General features: G+C 54.2%; 1 protein-coding gene across 1 annotated transcript in view; it reads right to left on the bottom strand.

The window, feature by feature from the left end:
• PTPRN (protein tyrosine phosphatase receptor type N) overlaps positions 1 to 15,149 on the bottom strand; it is a 31,810-nt gene extending 16,661 nt beyond the window's left edge. Inside the window, 8 exon segments of the mRNA XM_065413819.1 lie at positions 2,391 to 2,425; positions 2,647 to 2,763; positions 9,566 to 9,905; positions 10,374 to 10,617; positions 13,972 to 14,077; positions 14,345 to 14,458; positions 14,973 to 15,068; positions 15,071 to 15,149. Of these exon segments, the coding sequence (XP_065269891.1) occupies positions 2,391 to 2,425; positions 2,647 to 2,763; positions 9,566 to 9,905; positions 10,374 to 10,617; positions 13,972 to 14,077; positions 14,345 to 14,458; positions 14,973 to 15,068; positions 15,071 to 15,149 (1,131 nt within the window).
• Between the last annotated feature and the right edge of the window lie 664 nt (positions 15,150 to 15,813).

The raw sequence follows: 15,813 nt of genomic DNA, 5'->3' as shown, positions 1-15,813 counted from the left end.
TCCAGTGGTTAAAAAGGGACCATTTCATAAAGCTCAAAACAATTATGAGCCAAATCAGCTGGGAGAAAGAGTTCAAACAGAAAAGTGTGAGTGATAATTATGAATTGTTTAAGAATGTTTTACTAGGTGCTCAAAAAGCTACAATTCAAGAAAGAAGGCTGCACTGGTTAAAAAACAACTTGGCGTACAGTGGAAGTGAAAGCAGCTATAAAAAAATATAAAACAGGGAAGAAAAGAGAAGTTGACAGTAATGAACTATAAATCAGAAGCGATACATTGTAGAAAACGAATAAGGGAAGCAAAAGGACACCAGGAATAATGTACGGCCAGCAGAGTTAAGAACAATAAAGAGTTTAAGTATACACCTCGACCTCGATAGAACGGTGTCCTCGGGAGCCAAAAAATCTTACCGTGTTATAGGTGAAACTGCGTTATATTGAACTTGCTTTGATTCACCGGAGTGCACAGCCCTGCCCCCCGGAGCACTGCTTTACCGCGTTCTATCCAAATTTGTGTTATATCGGGTCACATTATATCGAGGTAGAGGTGTACTAGAAACAAAGGAATCCTAACAATTATATTGGTCTATTACTAAACGGAAGTGGTAGAATCGTAAATAATAATGCAGAAAAGGCAGAAGTGCAATAAATTTTTGTTCTGTATTTAGGGGAGGGAAAAAATGATGTAGTCATCACATGGTGATGATGAAACACTTTCCATTCCAACACTAACTCAGGAGGATGTTAAACGGCAGCTAGTGAAGTCAGACATTTTTAAACTCAGCAGCGTTGGATAATTTGCTTCCAAGAGTTTTAAAAGAGCTGGCTGAGGAGCTCACTGAACCATTAATGTTGATTTTCCATAACTTTTAGAACACCAGCGAAGTTCCAGCAGACTGGCAGAAAGCGAACGTTGTGCCATTATTGTAAAAGGGTCAGTGGGATGATCCAGGTAATTATAGGCCTGTCAGTCCAACATTAATCCCAGGAAAAATAATGGAGGAACAGCTGATAATGGGATTTGATGAATAAAGAATTGAAGGAGGGTAATAGAATGTAATTAATGCAAATCAGCAAAGGTTTATGGAAAATAGATCCTGTCAAACGAACTTGATATTTTTTTGGATGGGATTACAAGTTTGGTTGGTAAAGGAAACAGCGTGGCTGTAATATACGTAGACTTCTGCCTCGGTGCCGCAGGACATTTTGATTAAGAAACTAGAAGGCTATAAAGGTAAGATGGCCACACATTAAATGGATCAATAACTAGCTGATAGGTCTCAGAAGAGAACTGCAAATGCGGAATCATCACTAAACAGGCAGGTTTCCAGAGGGGTCCTGCAGGGATCCGTTCTTGGCCCTGCGCAATTTAATGGTTTTATCAACGACACGGAAGAAAACAAAATCATCTCTGATAAAGTTTGCAGCAGACACAGAAATTGGGGGAGTGGGAAATAACGAAGAGGACAGGGCACTGATACAGAACAATCTGATCACTTGGTAAGCTGGCCTCAAGACAAGACACATTTTAATAAGGCCAAAGCTGAAGTCAGACTTCTAGGAAAAGAACATTGGCTGTACTTACAGGATGGGGGATTCGATCCTGGGGGGCAGGGACTCTGAAAAGGACTTGGGGTCATGGCAGATACTCAGATGAACTCCCAGTGTAGCCAAAAGGGCTGATGTGATCCCGGGATGCATCACCGGGGACATCCCGAGGAGGAGCAGGGAGGTTATTTTACCTCTGTCCTTGGCACTGGTGCGACGCTGCTGGAATCCGGTGTCCAGTTCTGGTGCCCACAGTTCAAGGAGGATGTTGATAAATTGGAGAGGGGCAGAGAAGAGCCCCGAGAAGGATTAAAGGATTGGAAAACCTGCCTTAGAGCGACAGATTCAAGGAGCAGAATCTATGTAGCTTAAAGAGAAAGTTCAGGGGTGACGTGATCCCAGTCTAAGTACCTATGTGGGGAAGAAATATTTGCTAATGGGCTTGTCTGTCTAGCAGCGGAAGGTCTGACATGGCCCAGCGGCTGGAGGACGAAGCTAGACGCACGCTGACTGGCAATAAGACCGGTTTTGACAGGGAGGGTGATTAATCGCTGGAACCACGCACCAAGGCCAGGGTGGATTCCCCACCACTAGCGGTTTCTGAATCCAGGATGGAGGTTTTTCTAAGCCACCTGTTCTAGCTCAGACAGGCCCGGACTCAGGGCAGGGCTCAGGCTAGGGGACCCCAACGGTCTCCGCTGGCCTTCGGAGGTCTGACCCGGTGACCCCTTCCCGACCACAGGGGGCTGTGGACCCCCCAGCAACCGGCCTCTCCAGGCTCAGCACGGCCCTGGGACCGGGGCTGGGATGCTGCCCTGTGCGGCGGGGAACGGCTGGACTTACCCGCTTGGCCTCCGGAGCCTCCTGGCCAAACCCACCTGCCGGGAGAGAAAAGGACATTTCAAGACTCCTGCACTGCTCCAGGCACAAAGAAAGCAGCCGGGGCGCGGGGGGAGGAATCAGGCAGATTCCAGGAGGGGGCAACGTCCTCCCCCCTCCAGGGGGGACAGGCAGCGCATCCCAGAGTAGAAGGTGCAGTGCTGGCATCTCTCTGCCCCGCGCCCTGCCCATCCTCCCCTGCCAAGTCAGCCCCACTCACCGGGGCGCTGGAGCAGCTGCAGCAGGGCGGAGAGGCTGCCGAGCTGCTGGGGACTCAGGTCCTGCAGCCCCACCCCGTAGTCGGCCAGCACCGCCACTAGTCTCTGCAGGGCTGCATCTGCAGGAGGGAGACAGCGCTCGCTTTGGGATCCTGCCCACGGAGCAACGGGCAGCCCAGCGCCAGGCACCCGACGGCTGGCAGGGGCCACCCCATCCTGGGGGGCTGGATGCAATGGAGACGCAGGGAATGTCTGCTAGGTGAGAGGACTCTCAGCCTGGGCGGAGAGGGGGCACCTCAGCCAAGTGCCTGCTGGGCCCAGCGAGGTCAGGATCCAGGGGGTGAAGGGACAGGAGCCACCTGCTGGGGCGGGGCAGGGCAGAGCCCCCACCCTGGGGCCCAGAGGAGGAGGAAGGGGAGAGGGAGCTGCATGACTAAAGCGAAGATTTAGTCACGGGTATTTTTAGTAAAAGTCATGGACAGGTCTCATGCAATAAGCAAAACATTCATGCCCGTGACCTGTCCCTGACTTTTACTATAAATACTCGTGACTAAAACTTGGCAGCTCCTGGGGCCCCACGGTGCCGTTGCTCTGGGTGGCCCCAAGGGCTGACAGCTGGCCCCTGCTTGGGGGGCAGGGGGGGAGGGGGAAGCTTACTGTCCCTGCCACCCCGAGGCCCCCAGGCACTGCTGCTCCGACGGCCTCCGGGGCGGCCCTGGGGTGAGCCACACCGGCAGCTGCGGAAGTCACAGAGGCCCCGGAAAGTCACGGAATCTGTGACCGACTCGCAGCCTTATGCAAGAGCTGCATCAGACTGGCAGTAATGGGGAACGTAAACTACCCAGACATCTGCTGGAAAAGTCACACGGCAAAACCCCACTGTGACAAAAGGGAATCTTTTATGAGCCCGATGCGTGCCTCAGTTTCCCCTATATTTCACATGGCTAGTGGGGGGTGGGGGAGGACTCTGTGCAGAGACAGAGGAGTGAATGTCGCCCAACTGTCTGAGCCGGGATGGGCCACCGGAAAAGGACTGTCCAAGGCTGACCCCATATCAACGGTAATGGCCTGGTGACTGGATTCGCCCTCTCGCCACAACAACCCAGGGGAGACGGCGTGATGCTGGCGGAATTGGTACCAGCTCACAGCAAGGCCCCCTGGCTGGAACCCGCCTGGCTGCCCTGTGCATTAGTGCTGGTAAAACAGGCATTAGAAGCCCAAGGACGTGTGCACTGCTTAGTGTTTATTGATTGCCTGCGAACGGCTGCCAGCATCCATCTCACTTATCGCAAGTGCATCCCATGCAGTATGGGGGTATTTAAGCATTTGTGTTGTGAGCCTGTGAGTGTGTAAATCACCAGCTAGGAGACAGTCACTCGTGCGAAGGGCCGGTCTCCGACAGCAGGTGTTTGGGCCTGCCCCCAGGGCAGGCCCATTGACACCTGATGAACTATTGCGGGATGTGAAAGGACAAAAGGCCGTTGCTCTGCTCTTCCCTCCCACTGGAGACGAGTCGTGCAAGTGGATTCCTCCCCTCAGTTGAGTTTGCAGCTCAGAGCACATGGGAGGAAGGGAATAAAATCCCCTCCCCCGGAGGAGCCGGATCTCGGTGCTGCTCGGACTCTGGGGCACAAGGTTTCTAGGCATCGGCAAATGACCCCCAGTGGCTTAGCTGGGGTTAGCCCTGAAGGTCATACAGAGCTTGGTTATGACAGCAGTTTCTATTACCTTTGGAAACTTAAGATTGTAACCATCGGTGTAGCTATGGGCACCTGCTTTAACCTTGTAAACAACACGTTTCCTTTGCCTGTTTAAGAGATCGGTAGCTCGTGTATTAGAGGCTTGGCTACAAGCGTTGACTATGGTGAGACCCCCCAGGTCAGCTGCACCTTAGATAAGTGACTGGTGCTTTGGGACTGGGCGTGGCCTGACTAGGGCTGTGATCCGCGGTGAGCCAGACAGACGGGGGTACCCACGCAGACTGGACCCCAGGCCCTGTTTGGGCTGTGAGCGTACCTGAGGAGGTCACACTTAACTGGGTGGCGAAATCTCAGGCCAGAACTCACAGACAGTGTGCAGTCTGTACCCTGCCCCAAGGCTGGTCCCCACACCCGCTGGCTGCAGGACAGCGTGATGGATGGTCCCCCCTCCTCGCAGGGAGGCTGAGCGCTATCCCCCAGCTTGGGAACAGGACAGGGAAGGAGTGAGAAGACCTGACTGCTGGAGGATCAACTAACCCAGCTCGGGCAGACCCAGCATGAGCCTGAACCTGGGGCTCACGACAGCTGGGCCGGGCTCTGGGCTGACCAGAATGGACGGGGCCGATGCTTTGACTGGCCTTTCCCTCACCCAACTGCAGGACGTCCTGTGCTGTGTGCCAGTGAATGAAACCCCGCCTGTTTCGACAGCGCTGTCACTGCAAATGCTGGGTGAGGGGCATTGATCTGGGGAGTGGGCAAGTCTCTACCTGGGTCTGTCTCACACCGCGAAGCAAGGGGGCTGCAGCCCCAGAGGTTCAGGTGGTGGGGAGGCCGTGTGGCTTCCCCAGGAGGAAGAGTGAGACCCTTTTGGGGCCTGGCCCACTGCCAGGTTCCTTCAAGAGACTGTTCCAAAGCTGGGGGTGTAGCACCGATCGTGGGGATCCGAAACACCAACATTTCCGATAAGCCCTTGGAACATACTGGGGACTTTTTGTTCCAGAAAGCGGAGGAAGTAACCAGGGGGACGGCCATTGTAGACTAGATTCTGGCCAACAGGGAGGAGGTGGTAGCGAATCATAGAATATCAGGGTTGGAAGGGACCTCAGGAGGTCATCTAGTCCAACCCCCTGCTCAAAGCAGGACCAATTCCCAACTAAATCATCCCAGCCAGGGCTTTGTCAAGCCTGACCTTAAAAACCTCCAAGGAAGGAGACTCCAGCACCTCCCTAGGTAACGCATTCCAGTGCTTCACCACCCTCCTAGTGAAATAGTGTTTCCTAATATCCAACCTAGACCTCCCCCACTGCAACTTGAGACCATTGTTCCTTGTTCTGTCATCTGCCACCATTGAGAACAGCCGAGTTCCATCCTCTTTGGAACCCCCCTTCAGGTAGTTGAAGGCTGCTATCAAATCCCCCCTCATTCTTCTCTTCTGGAGACTAAACAATCCCAGTTCCCTCAGCCTCTCCTCATAACTCATGTGCTCCAGCCCCCTAATCATTTTTGTTGCCCTCTGCTGGACTCTTTCCAATTTTTCCACATCCTTCTTGTAGTGTGGGGCCCAAAACTGGACACAGTACTCCAGATGAGGCCTCACCAATGTCAAATAAAGGGGAACGATCACGTCCCTCGATCTGCTGGCAACGCCCCTACTTATACAGCCCAAAATGCCGTTAGCCTTCTTGGCAACAAGAGCACACTGTTGACTCATATCCAGCTTCTCGTCCACTGTGACCCCTAGGTCCTTTTCTGCAGAACTGCTACCTAGCCACTCGGTCCCTAGTCTGTAGCCGTGCATGGGATTCTTCCGTCCTAAGTGCAGGACTCTGCACTTGTCCTTGTTGAACCTCATCAGGTTTCTTTTGGCCCAATCCTCTAATTTGTCTAGGTCCCTCTGTATCCGATCCCTACCCTCTAGTGTATCTACCACGCCTCCTAGTTTAGTGTCATCGGCAAACTTGCTGAGAGTGCAGTCCACACCATCCTCCAGATCATTAATAAAGATACAGAGGGTCCTGTGGCACCTTTAAGACTAACAGAAGTATTGGGAGCATAAGCTTTCGTGGGTAAGAACCTCACTTCACTTTACCCACGAAAGCTTATGCTCCCAATACTTCTGTTAGTCTTAAAGGTGCCACAGGACCCACTGTTGCTTTTTACAGATTCAGACTAACACGGCTACCCCTCTGATACTTAATAAAGATATTAAACAAAACCGGCCCCGGGACCGACCCTTGGGGCACTCCGCTTGAAACCGGCTGCCAACTAGACATGGAGCCATTGATCACTACCCGTTGAGCCCGACGATCTAGCCAGCTTTCTATCCACCTTACAGTCCATTCATCCAGCCCATACTTCTTAACTTTGCACCAAGAATACTGTGGGAGACCGTATCAAAAGCTTTGCTAAAGTCAAGGAATAACACATCCACTGCTTTCCCCTCATCCACAGAGCCAGTTATCTCATCATAGAAGGCCATTAGGTTAGTCAGGCACGACTTCCCCTTGGTGAATCCATGCTGACTGTTCCTGATCACTTTCCTCTCCTCTAAGTGCTTCAGAATTGATTCCTTGAGGACCTGCTCCATGATTTTTCCAGGGACTGAGGTGAGGCTGACTGGCCTGTAGTTCCCCGGATCCTCCTTCTTCCCTTTTTTAAAGATGGGCACTACATTAGCCTTTTTCCAGTCATCCGGGACCTCCCCCGATCGCCATGAGTTTTCAAAAATAATGGCTAATGGCTCTGCAATCTCATCCGCCAACTCCTTTAGCACCCTCGGATGCAGCGCATCCGGCCCCATGGATTTGTGCTCATCCAGTTTTTCTAAATAGTCCCGAACCACTTCTTTCTCCACAGAGGGCTGCTCACCTTCTCCCCATACTGTGCTGCCCAGTGCAGCAGTCTGGGAGCTGACCTTGTTTGTGAAGACAGAGGCAAAAGAATCATCGAGTACATTAGCTTTTTCCACATCCTCGGTCACTAGGTTGCCTCCCTCATTCAGTAAGGGGCCCACACTTTCCTTGACTTTCTTCTTGTTGCTAACATACCTGAAGAAACCCTTCTTGTTACTCTTAACATCTCTTGCTAGCTGCAACTCCAAGTGTGATTTGGCCTTCCTGATTTCACTCCTGAATCTGAAGGCGGAGGCAGTTTGGGCGACAGTGATCATGGAAGGACGGATTGCAGGAGTCTGAGGAAAGGAGCGAGAGCCGCAGGTCCATGGGAAGGGAATCGAAGGGCTACAGGAGTTGAGGAAAGCTGGCAGTTTTCCCAGGAGACAACAGTCACGTTACAACTGCAGACGAGCCCAATGCAAAGGGAAGATGGGAAGAACTGTAAGAGGCCAACGTGGCTCCAGCAAGAGCGCTTTAATGACCCGAAACTCAAAAAGGAAATTACCCAAAGTGGAGACGGACTAATCGCTAAGGGGGGGGACAACGGAACAGCACAGGCTCGTAGGAGCGAGCTCAGAAAGGCCGAGGCACAAAACGAGTTCCAGCGAGCAAGGGAGAGAAAAGGCAACAAGAAGAGGTTCTTTAAATAAATTAGGAGCAAGAGAAAGACAGAGGAAAGTGCAGGTCCTCTCCTTAGTGGGGAAGGGGGGCGAAGACCTGATGACATCAAGAAGGCCGAGGTGTTTCAGGCCTATTTTGCTTCAGTCTTCACTAGAAAGGTTCACGATGACCAGACACTCAACACACTTACCATTAACAACGAGTTAATGAAATAGGGGACGAATACGTTAAAGTCTGTTTAGAGGAGTTACATGTATTCAGATTGGCAGGGCCTGATGAAACTCATCCCAGGGTACTTAAGGGAGTAGCTGAAGCAATCTCTGAACCCTTAGCAATTATCTTCAGGAACTCCTGGAGGATGGGTGAGGGCCCAGAGGACTGGGGAAGGGCAGACACAGCCCCTAACTGTAAAAAGGGGAACAAGGAGGACCAGGGAATTTGATACCTTTGATACCTGGAAAGATACTGGAACAAAATATTAATCAGTTTGTGAGCACCTTGAGGCTAACCGGTTTAAGAAGGAGCAGCCAGCATGGCTTTGCCAAGAACAAATCATGCCAAACCAACCTCACTTCCTCCTTTGGCAGGGTCACTGGCCCGGTGGCTGGGGGGAGCCGTAGACGTGATGTATCTGGATGTCAGTAAGGCTTTTGGTACAGTCCCACGTGACATTCTCCTAAACAAACTAAGGCAATGGGGTCTAGATGAAATTCCTATCCGGTGGGTGCACAACTGGCTGAAAGGCCGCACCCTAAGAGTAGTTATCCAGGGTTCATTGTCAAACTGGGAGTGTGTATCTAGTGAGGTTCTGCAGGGGTCAGTCCTGGGTCCGGTATTTAATATTTTCATTCATGACGTGGATAATGGAGTGGCGAGGATGCTTATGAAATGTGCAGATGACACCAAACTGGGAGAGGTCACAAGCACTTTGGAGGCAGGATCAGAATCCAAAGCGACCTTGACAATTGAGAACTGGCCTGAAATCAACAAGATGAATTCAATAGAGACAAGTGCAAAGTACCACACTTAGGGAGGCAAACTCAAATACAAACTGGGGACGACTAACTGTCTCGGTAACAGTGCTGCTGAAAAGGACCTGGGGGTTGAATATTGAATATGAGTCAACAATGTGATGCAGTTGAGAAAAAGGCGAATCTCCTTCTGAGTGGATGAACAGGAGCGTCGTATGTAAGACATGGGAGGTCACTGTCCTGCTCTGCTCAGCACTGGCGAGGCCTCAGCTGGAGCCCTGTGTCCAGGTCTGGGCCCTGCACTTTAGGAAGGATGCGGGCAAACTGGAGAGAGTCCAGAGGAAAGCAACAGACCTGATCAAAGGATTAGAAAACCCGACCTCTGAGGAAAGGTGAAAAAGCCAGGGCATGTTTAGTCTGGAGAAAAGGCAACTGAGGGGGGCCTGAGAACAGGCTCCCAATATGCTAAGGGCTGTTACGGAAAGGCCGGAGATCAATAGTTCTCTGTGTCCAGTGAAGGCAGGACAAGCAGCAATGGGCTTAACCTGCAGCCAGGGGAACTGAGGTTAGCGACCGGGAAAAGCTTTCCAACGCTCAGGGGAATCATGCTCTGGAGCAGGCTCCCAAGGGGGGCTGGGGAATCCCCATCGTCCGAGCAGGCTGGACAAACCCCTGGCTGGGCCGGTCCAGGTGTCTTAGGAGTCTGCGGGCGACTGGCTGGAAGGCAGGGGTTACCTGACTGCACCTGGGGACCCAGGGCTGGCTGCTGCTGTCTGTTCTCTTCGTCGGGCTCGGCATAGTCCGGGGGGAGCCCCTGGCCGTGCTGGGCCTTTGTGCTGGCAGGGGCCAACCGGCTCGCCTTCTCTCTCGGCAGGTAGAGCATGCCCAGGTCCTGGAAGAGATGCCCCCCGTCCAGCCCTGGCTGCCCCCCATAGGAAGGGATGGGGCTGGCCCCAAAGAGGGCTTGGGAGGCCTGGGCAGGGGCCCTGCCAAGGAGAGTGGGGGCCTCAGGGCTCTGCCTGGCCGAATTGCCCCGGAGAGGGCTCAGCTGCCGCGCACCATCCTGGTAGCCAAACTGTAACCAAAGCACAGAACCATCGCACCCTCAGTGCCAGGAACAGCCACCCGGAGAGCAGTTAACCATGGGCTGCAGTGCTAACACCTCCTCCCCAAAACCCTAGAGAAGAGGGACCCCTCGCCCGGTGCGGAGATGCAACCACCTCTGGGGCGGGGGTGGCTGCTGGTTAACAGCCGCATTGCACAGCAGTTTATAGACAAGCTGGTGACACAGAATCTGCGTCCATCAGGAACATAGGGAGGCAGGATGGGATGATCAGCCAGAACACCTCAGTTCCTGGGGGGCCCCCCCACCAGGGAGCCAGCCAGAGACGAGTGCAACCAGCAACTCTGTGGAGCTGTTATTGGTGTCTCCGCCGGGGCTGGGCCTGGCCAGGGTGTCTGTCTCATCTGCCCGTCCCGCTCTGCCCCACCCACCCAAGGCCCCGTGTCAGGGCCAGAGGAAGGTGGCCTACCCCCCACTCACCTTGTGGTACGAATAGGGGTGCAGCAGGCCTTCCTCATAGCCCAGCTCAGGCGGGGGGCCCAGCAGCAGAAGCTCCAGGTATCGCTGCAGCAGGGCAGGGGGCAGCGGGGGCTGCGGTTCCAGGCGCGGGGACTTCTTGGCACTGGCTGGCAGTGGGCGCGGAGCCATCTGCAGGGCGCTGCCCAACTGGCTGGGCTCTGACGGGAACAGGGCCATCCGGGGAGCGGCATGCAGCGGTGAGAACCTTAGAGACACGACAGCCCTGGAGAGTGACACGGCTCCCCCTTCTTCCCCACCAGCCCCGAGAAGCAGAAGAGCAGGGGCCAGATACCCAGCCCTGGGGCCCCCAGAAACACAGGCTGCAGGTGTGACACTATGCCCCATATTCTTCATCGAGATATTGTTCTGATGTGAATATGGCATAACTAAGAGGTTTTATGCAAGATGGGCCATGTGAGGTTGTGACGTTATTAATATGAACTAGGATCGTATAGATCATTGTTATAATCAAGGTCCTGTAGTGGCACCAAATCTTGTATAAAGGGGGTCTAATAAGGTGTCTATGACAAGGTTCTGGTTTGCTGCTTATGATGATGCTATCTGGGTGCATGGATCATTTTTGGATTTAAAGTTATACGTATTGGCTCAAGACTGTCTGTATTTCAAATTTGTGCTATGCTTCTGGGTGACACCCCAGACAAGTTGGCGTCAGCACTGCCTAGCCTGCTTGATGGCCCATTAAGGACCATCAGCGACACAAACTGACCCATTGAGAGAAGGCAAATACACCCTGTGACTCAGCAAGGCAGGGACAGGCCTATGGACAGAGCTCAGAGGTTTTTCTATGCCATGTGCTGGATAGCTTGTCCTTGGGACAAAAAGCAAAGACCACATAGCAAGAGACTATAAAAGGCTGATGCCTCATCTCCATCTGGTCTTCAGTTCTGCTTCTTGCCTCTGGAGGGACTTTGCTACAAACTGAAGCTCTGAACGACCCATCCCAGCTGGGGATGTTCCAGAGACTTGATTTGAACCTGCAGTTTATTCCTTCATTGCTACAAGCCTGAACCAAGAACTTTGCCATCACTGTATGTAATTGATTCCATTTAACCAATTCTAACTCTCATCTCTATCTCTTTCCTTTTATGAATAAACCTTTAGATTTTAGATTCTAAAGGATTGGCAACAGCGTGATTTGTGGGTAAGATCTGACTTGTCTATTGACCTGGGTCTGGGGCTTGGCCCTTTGGGATCGGGAGAACCTTTTTCTTTTACTGGGGTATTGGTTTTCATAACCATTTGTCCCCATAACGAGTGGCACTGGTGGTGATACTGGGAAACTGGAGTGTCTACGGGAATTGCTTGTGTGACGTGTGGTTAGCCAGTGGGGTGAGACCGAAGTCCTCTCTGGGTGGCTGGTTTGGTGCCTTAAGGAACCCCAGGTTTGGGCCGTGACTGCCCTGCTCTGAGCGATTTGTCCTGAATTGGCACTCTCAGAAGTGTCCCACCAGAACCAGCATCGTTACAGAGGTAACATTGGAAAGGTTGGGATTTACTGAATGTGATTATCCAATGTGTAGGCCTGTATCATTTCTGTATCTGAAGTTAGGAATATTGACTATGTAACAATTACAAGTGGGTTTACATCGGTGAGGGGGGGACGCCCGCCAGGCAGAATGCAAACAGCCTGGATGGGCCATTAGGGAGAACAACAGGACTTTGAAGATGCTAATCTCCCACCTTCCTGAGAAGCTGCTTTGACACTGCAGGGTCATGTGATCATGTCACCTGGTACTGGACTCCATCTTGGACTGCTAGTATTTCTCCACTAGTAGGGGGTGGGGATCAAACTGGGAAACAAAGGATTCCCACCATATGCAAATCCTGTTTAAGGCTGGGGAGTTAATCAGGGTCAGTTCTTCACTGAATCCCCAGAATGAGGGCAAAGAAACAAGGGCTGATGGGGGGAGCGGAGCTGAGCCCGGGCTGGAAAAGGTATCTGGCCTGTGAAAGAAATACCTTGCAGCTTAAAACTCCAGCCAGAGCAGCTGGCCTTCAAGAATCTCTGCAACCTGCTTACAACAACATTTAGGGTGAGAAATTACCACTTGTAGCCAGTTTCTTTAGTGTATTAAGCTTAGTTTGCGTGTTTGCTTTATTTGCTCAGTGATCTGCTTCCGCTCTACTCTGCTCTGGTTAGGCCTCAGCTGGAGTATTGTGTCCAGTTCTGGGCACCGCATTTCAAGAAAGATGTGGAGAAATTGGAAAGGGTCCAGAGAAGAGCAACAAGAATGATTAAAGGTCTTGAGACCATGACCTATGAAGGAAGGCTGAAAGAATTGGGTTTGTTTAGTTTGGAAAAGAGAAGACTGAGAGGGGACATGATAGCAGTTTTCGGGTATCTAAAAGGGTGTCATAAGGAGGTGGGAGAAAACTTGTTCACCTTAGCCTCTAAGGATAGAACAAGAAGCAATGGGCTTAAACTGCAGCAAGGGAGGTCTAGGTTGGACATTAGGAAAAAGTTCCTAACTGTCAGGGTGGTTAAACACTGGAATAAATTGCCTAGGGAGGTTGTGGAATCTCCATCTCTGGAGATATTTAAGAGTAGGTTAGATAAATGTCTATCAGGGATGGTCTAGACAGTATTTGGTCCCTTCCAGTACTAGAATCTATGAATCTGTTTGCTATCCCTTATAATCACTTACAATCTATCTTTTGTAGCTAATCAACTTGTTTTGTTTTCTTTAAACCAGTTTGTGCAATTCATAACTGGGGAGGGGGGGGAAGCTGTGCATATCTTCCTCCACATTGAGGAAGGGTGATTTTCATGAGCTTCCGCTGTACAGATTTCTGTGCAGTGCAAGACAATACAATTTTGGGGTGCAGTACTGGGCAATCCCCTAGCTGATTCGTCCCATGCAGAGCTGATCTCAGTGTCTGTGTCTTTCTACAGATGGGCATGTCCCTACCTGTGTGTGTGTGGAGGGAGTTTGAGGGCCTGGCACAGCAGGACGGGGCGAGGGAGCCCAGGCTAGTGGAACGGGTGGGCTCAGTGGCACTCCAGTACATCAGGTGGCACTCCGGGGATGGGGGGGGGGGTGGGGGGGAGAAATGCAACCCGTCACAGCAGGGTCCAGCCTGAGCGCCCTCGGGGCTCCCGTGCCCGACCAGCCAGCTCCCGGGGTCACACAGGAAGCTGCTGTGGGGTGCAGGAGAGGAGCTACCTCTTTGAATTCTGGGTGTGGCCCTGGGCAGCAGGGGTTGGGGGAGCCCCGGGGCCTGCTCCCTGCAGGGGCCAGCTGGGGTAAGCCAGACGCTCCCATCACAGATGCCCTGCAGTGCCTAGCTCTGCCCAGGGCACAGAGGCAAGCGGGTGCCAGCAGCTCACTCAGCCGCAGCGGGCAAGGTGGCTGGCCCAACGCCTACCAATGGGGAGATGCCCCAGCCAGAACGGGCACCCGACACCCATCTGCGCCCTTCGTGCCACCCTGGTAGGACAGCGTGTGGGGTGGGAGCTGCTGGGAGGAGGGTGGCACAGGCTCTGGGGTGCCTCTGGGGACGGCCAGACGGACGGACAGGCAGTCCAACCCGGCCCTACCTCTCCTTGGCCGCTGGCTCCCGTGCAGGGGGCGGACGCAGCCTGGGAATTCGCTCCATCTCCTGGGAGATCACGTACTGTGTGATGTCATCCTGCCACGACAACCCTGTCCACGGGGAGAGAGGCAGCCAATCAGAGCACAGATACGAAGGGGCAGGAGCCAGTTCCCACGGAGACGCTAGGCGCCATTGCCATGGCGAGAGGAAACCGGCCATCCTGGCAGGGCACCGGTGGCACTGCTGCGGGACCGACCTCATGGGCTGACCTGCCCCTGGCCCAGGGAGGGGCTGAACCCCACCCACCGGGACCACCTGGGTCCCAACCTGCTCCCAGCCCAGCCCGTGGGTGCCCAGCCCCCCCCACCGGGGCTCACCTTGGGCCGTGAGGCGGCGCAGCACGTCCTGCAGGCGCTGGAGCACCGGCGAGGTGACCTGGAAGTAGGGCCTGTCACGGGCCGCGCTCTCCTGGCACTGCCCAAACAAGCCATCTAGGAGCAGAGCAGAGACGGTGCCAGCCTGGGGGCTCAGCGCTGGGCCCAGAGGAGCCATGGGGCAGCGAGCTCAGCTCCCGCGGGCCAGGCTGGGGGCGGGGAGAGAGGCTGTGGGACGGGCCCCTGGTTCCCCCCCTCATTCACCCTGCTATGGAGCAGCCACCGGCCGCTCGGGGGGCAGGGGCAGCTCTGGAAGGGGACACTGCAGCCAGCATGGGCCCCAGAGATCAGCACGTGCCAGGGCAGCCCAAAGTCACTGGTGGAGGAGGGGAGCTTTACCCCTCCCAAACCCGTCTTCCACCTGCCCCCTAAGTCCCCCCCCCACAGCAGGTGCTCCAGCCTCGGCAGCTCCCCCCGGCGTCGCCTTTCACTGCTGGGGCATCACCACAGCAAGGCCCCAGGTCCTGGCAGGACTCAGCCTCACCCCGCCGAGCCAGAGGGCGCCGTTCCCAGCTCCTGCCCCCCTTTCCCCCCACCGAGATGGAGCTGGGGCCACCCCCAGGTCACTTACCCTGCACACAGACCTCCTGCTGGGAGCAGAGTCTCCTGTCGAACAGGCAGCCTGGGACAGACACGGGGACAGTTAGCACCCCCCCAAACAAACAGCCAGCATGCAGGGAGGGAACGGGGGGGGCCCTCCAGGGGCAGGACCTCCCCCCACAACCCACAGGGACTCCACCTCCAACATGCACTGCAGCTGGCACACGGCATGCTGCCCCCCCCCCCACTTCACTAGGTGCCTGTGACAAAGTGGGAAATGTTTATGACCCTTATGTATGCCTCAGTTTCCCCTATATGCTGCATTGTTATCCAGTGGGGGGGGGGGGGGGGGAATGGACTGTTTGTGCTCAGGGCAAGCTAAGAGACAGGTGTGGGTGCCCCCAGCCTTCTGAGCCAGGGTGGGTCATCACTAAGGCTACGATTATGTCACGGAGATCATGGAATCTGTGATTCCAGCAACCTCCGTGACACCTTCTGCCCCCGCCCGCAGCTGGACAGCAGGGGGACCCAGGAGCTCCCAGCTGCCCCCCCCCCCAGCTTCCAGACCCCACCCTGCTGGGGGGACCCCGAAGCTCCCAGCCACCATGGGCAGCAGGGGGACCCACAGGCGGTGGGGGGACCCCGGAGCTCCCAGCCACCATGGGCAGCAGGGGGACCCACGGGCGGTGGGGGGACCCTGGAGCTCCCAGCCGCTGCATAGGGGACCCTGGAGCCCCCACTCACCACAGCAGGAGTGGGGGGACCCTGCAGCCAAGCAGTGGGGGGTGCTGAACCCTCCTCCCTCCCCATTTGTCAGGGCTATGTCTAGTGAAAGTCAGGGGCAGGTCACGGGCTTCTGTGAATTCACGTTT

Source organism: Emys orbicularis, chromosome 11 (genome assembly GCF_028017835.1).
Source record: "Emys orbicularis isolate rEmyOrb1 chromosome 11, rEmyOrb1.hap1, whole genome shotgun sequence".
Classification (NCBI taxonomy): domain Eukaryota; kingdom Metazoa; phylum Chordata; order Testudines; family Emydidae; genus Emys; species Emys orbicularis.
This window is presented reverse-complemented; position numbering and strand designations above follow the sequence as displayed.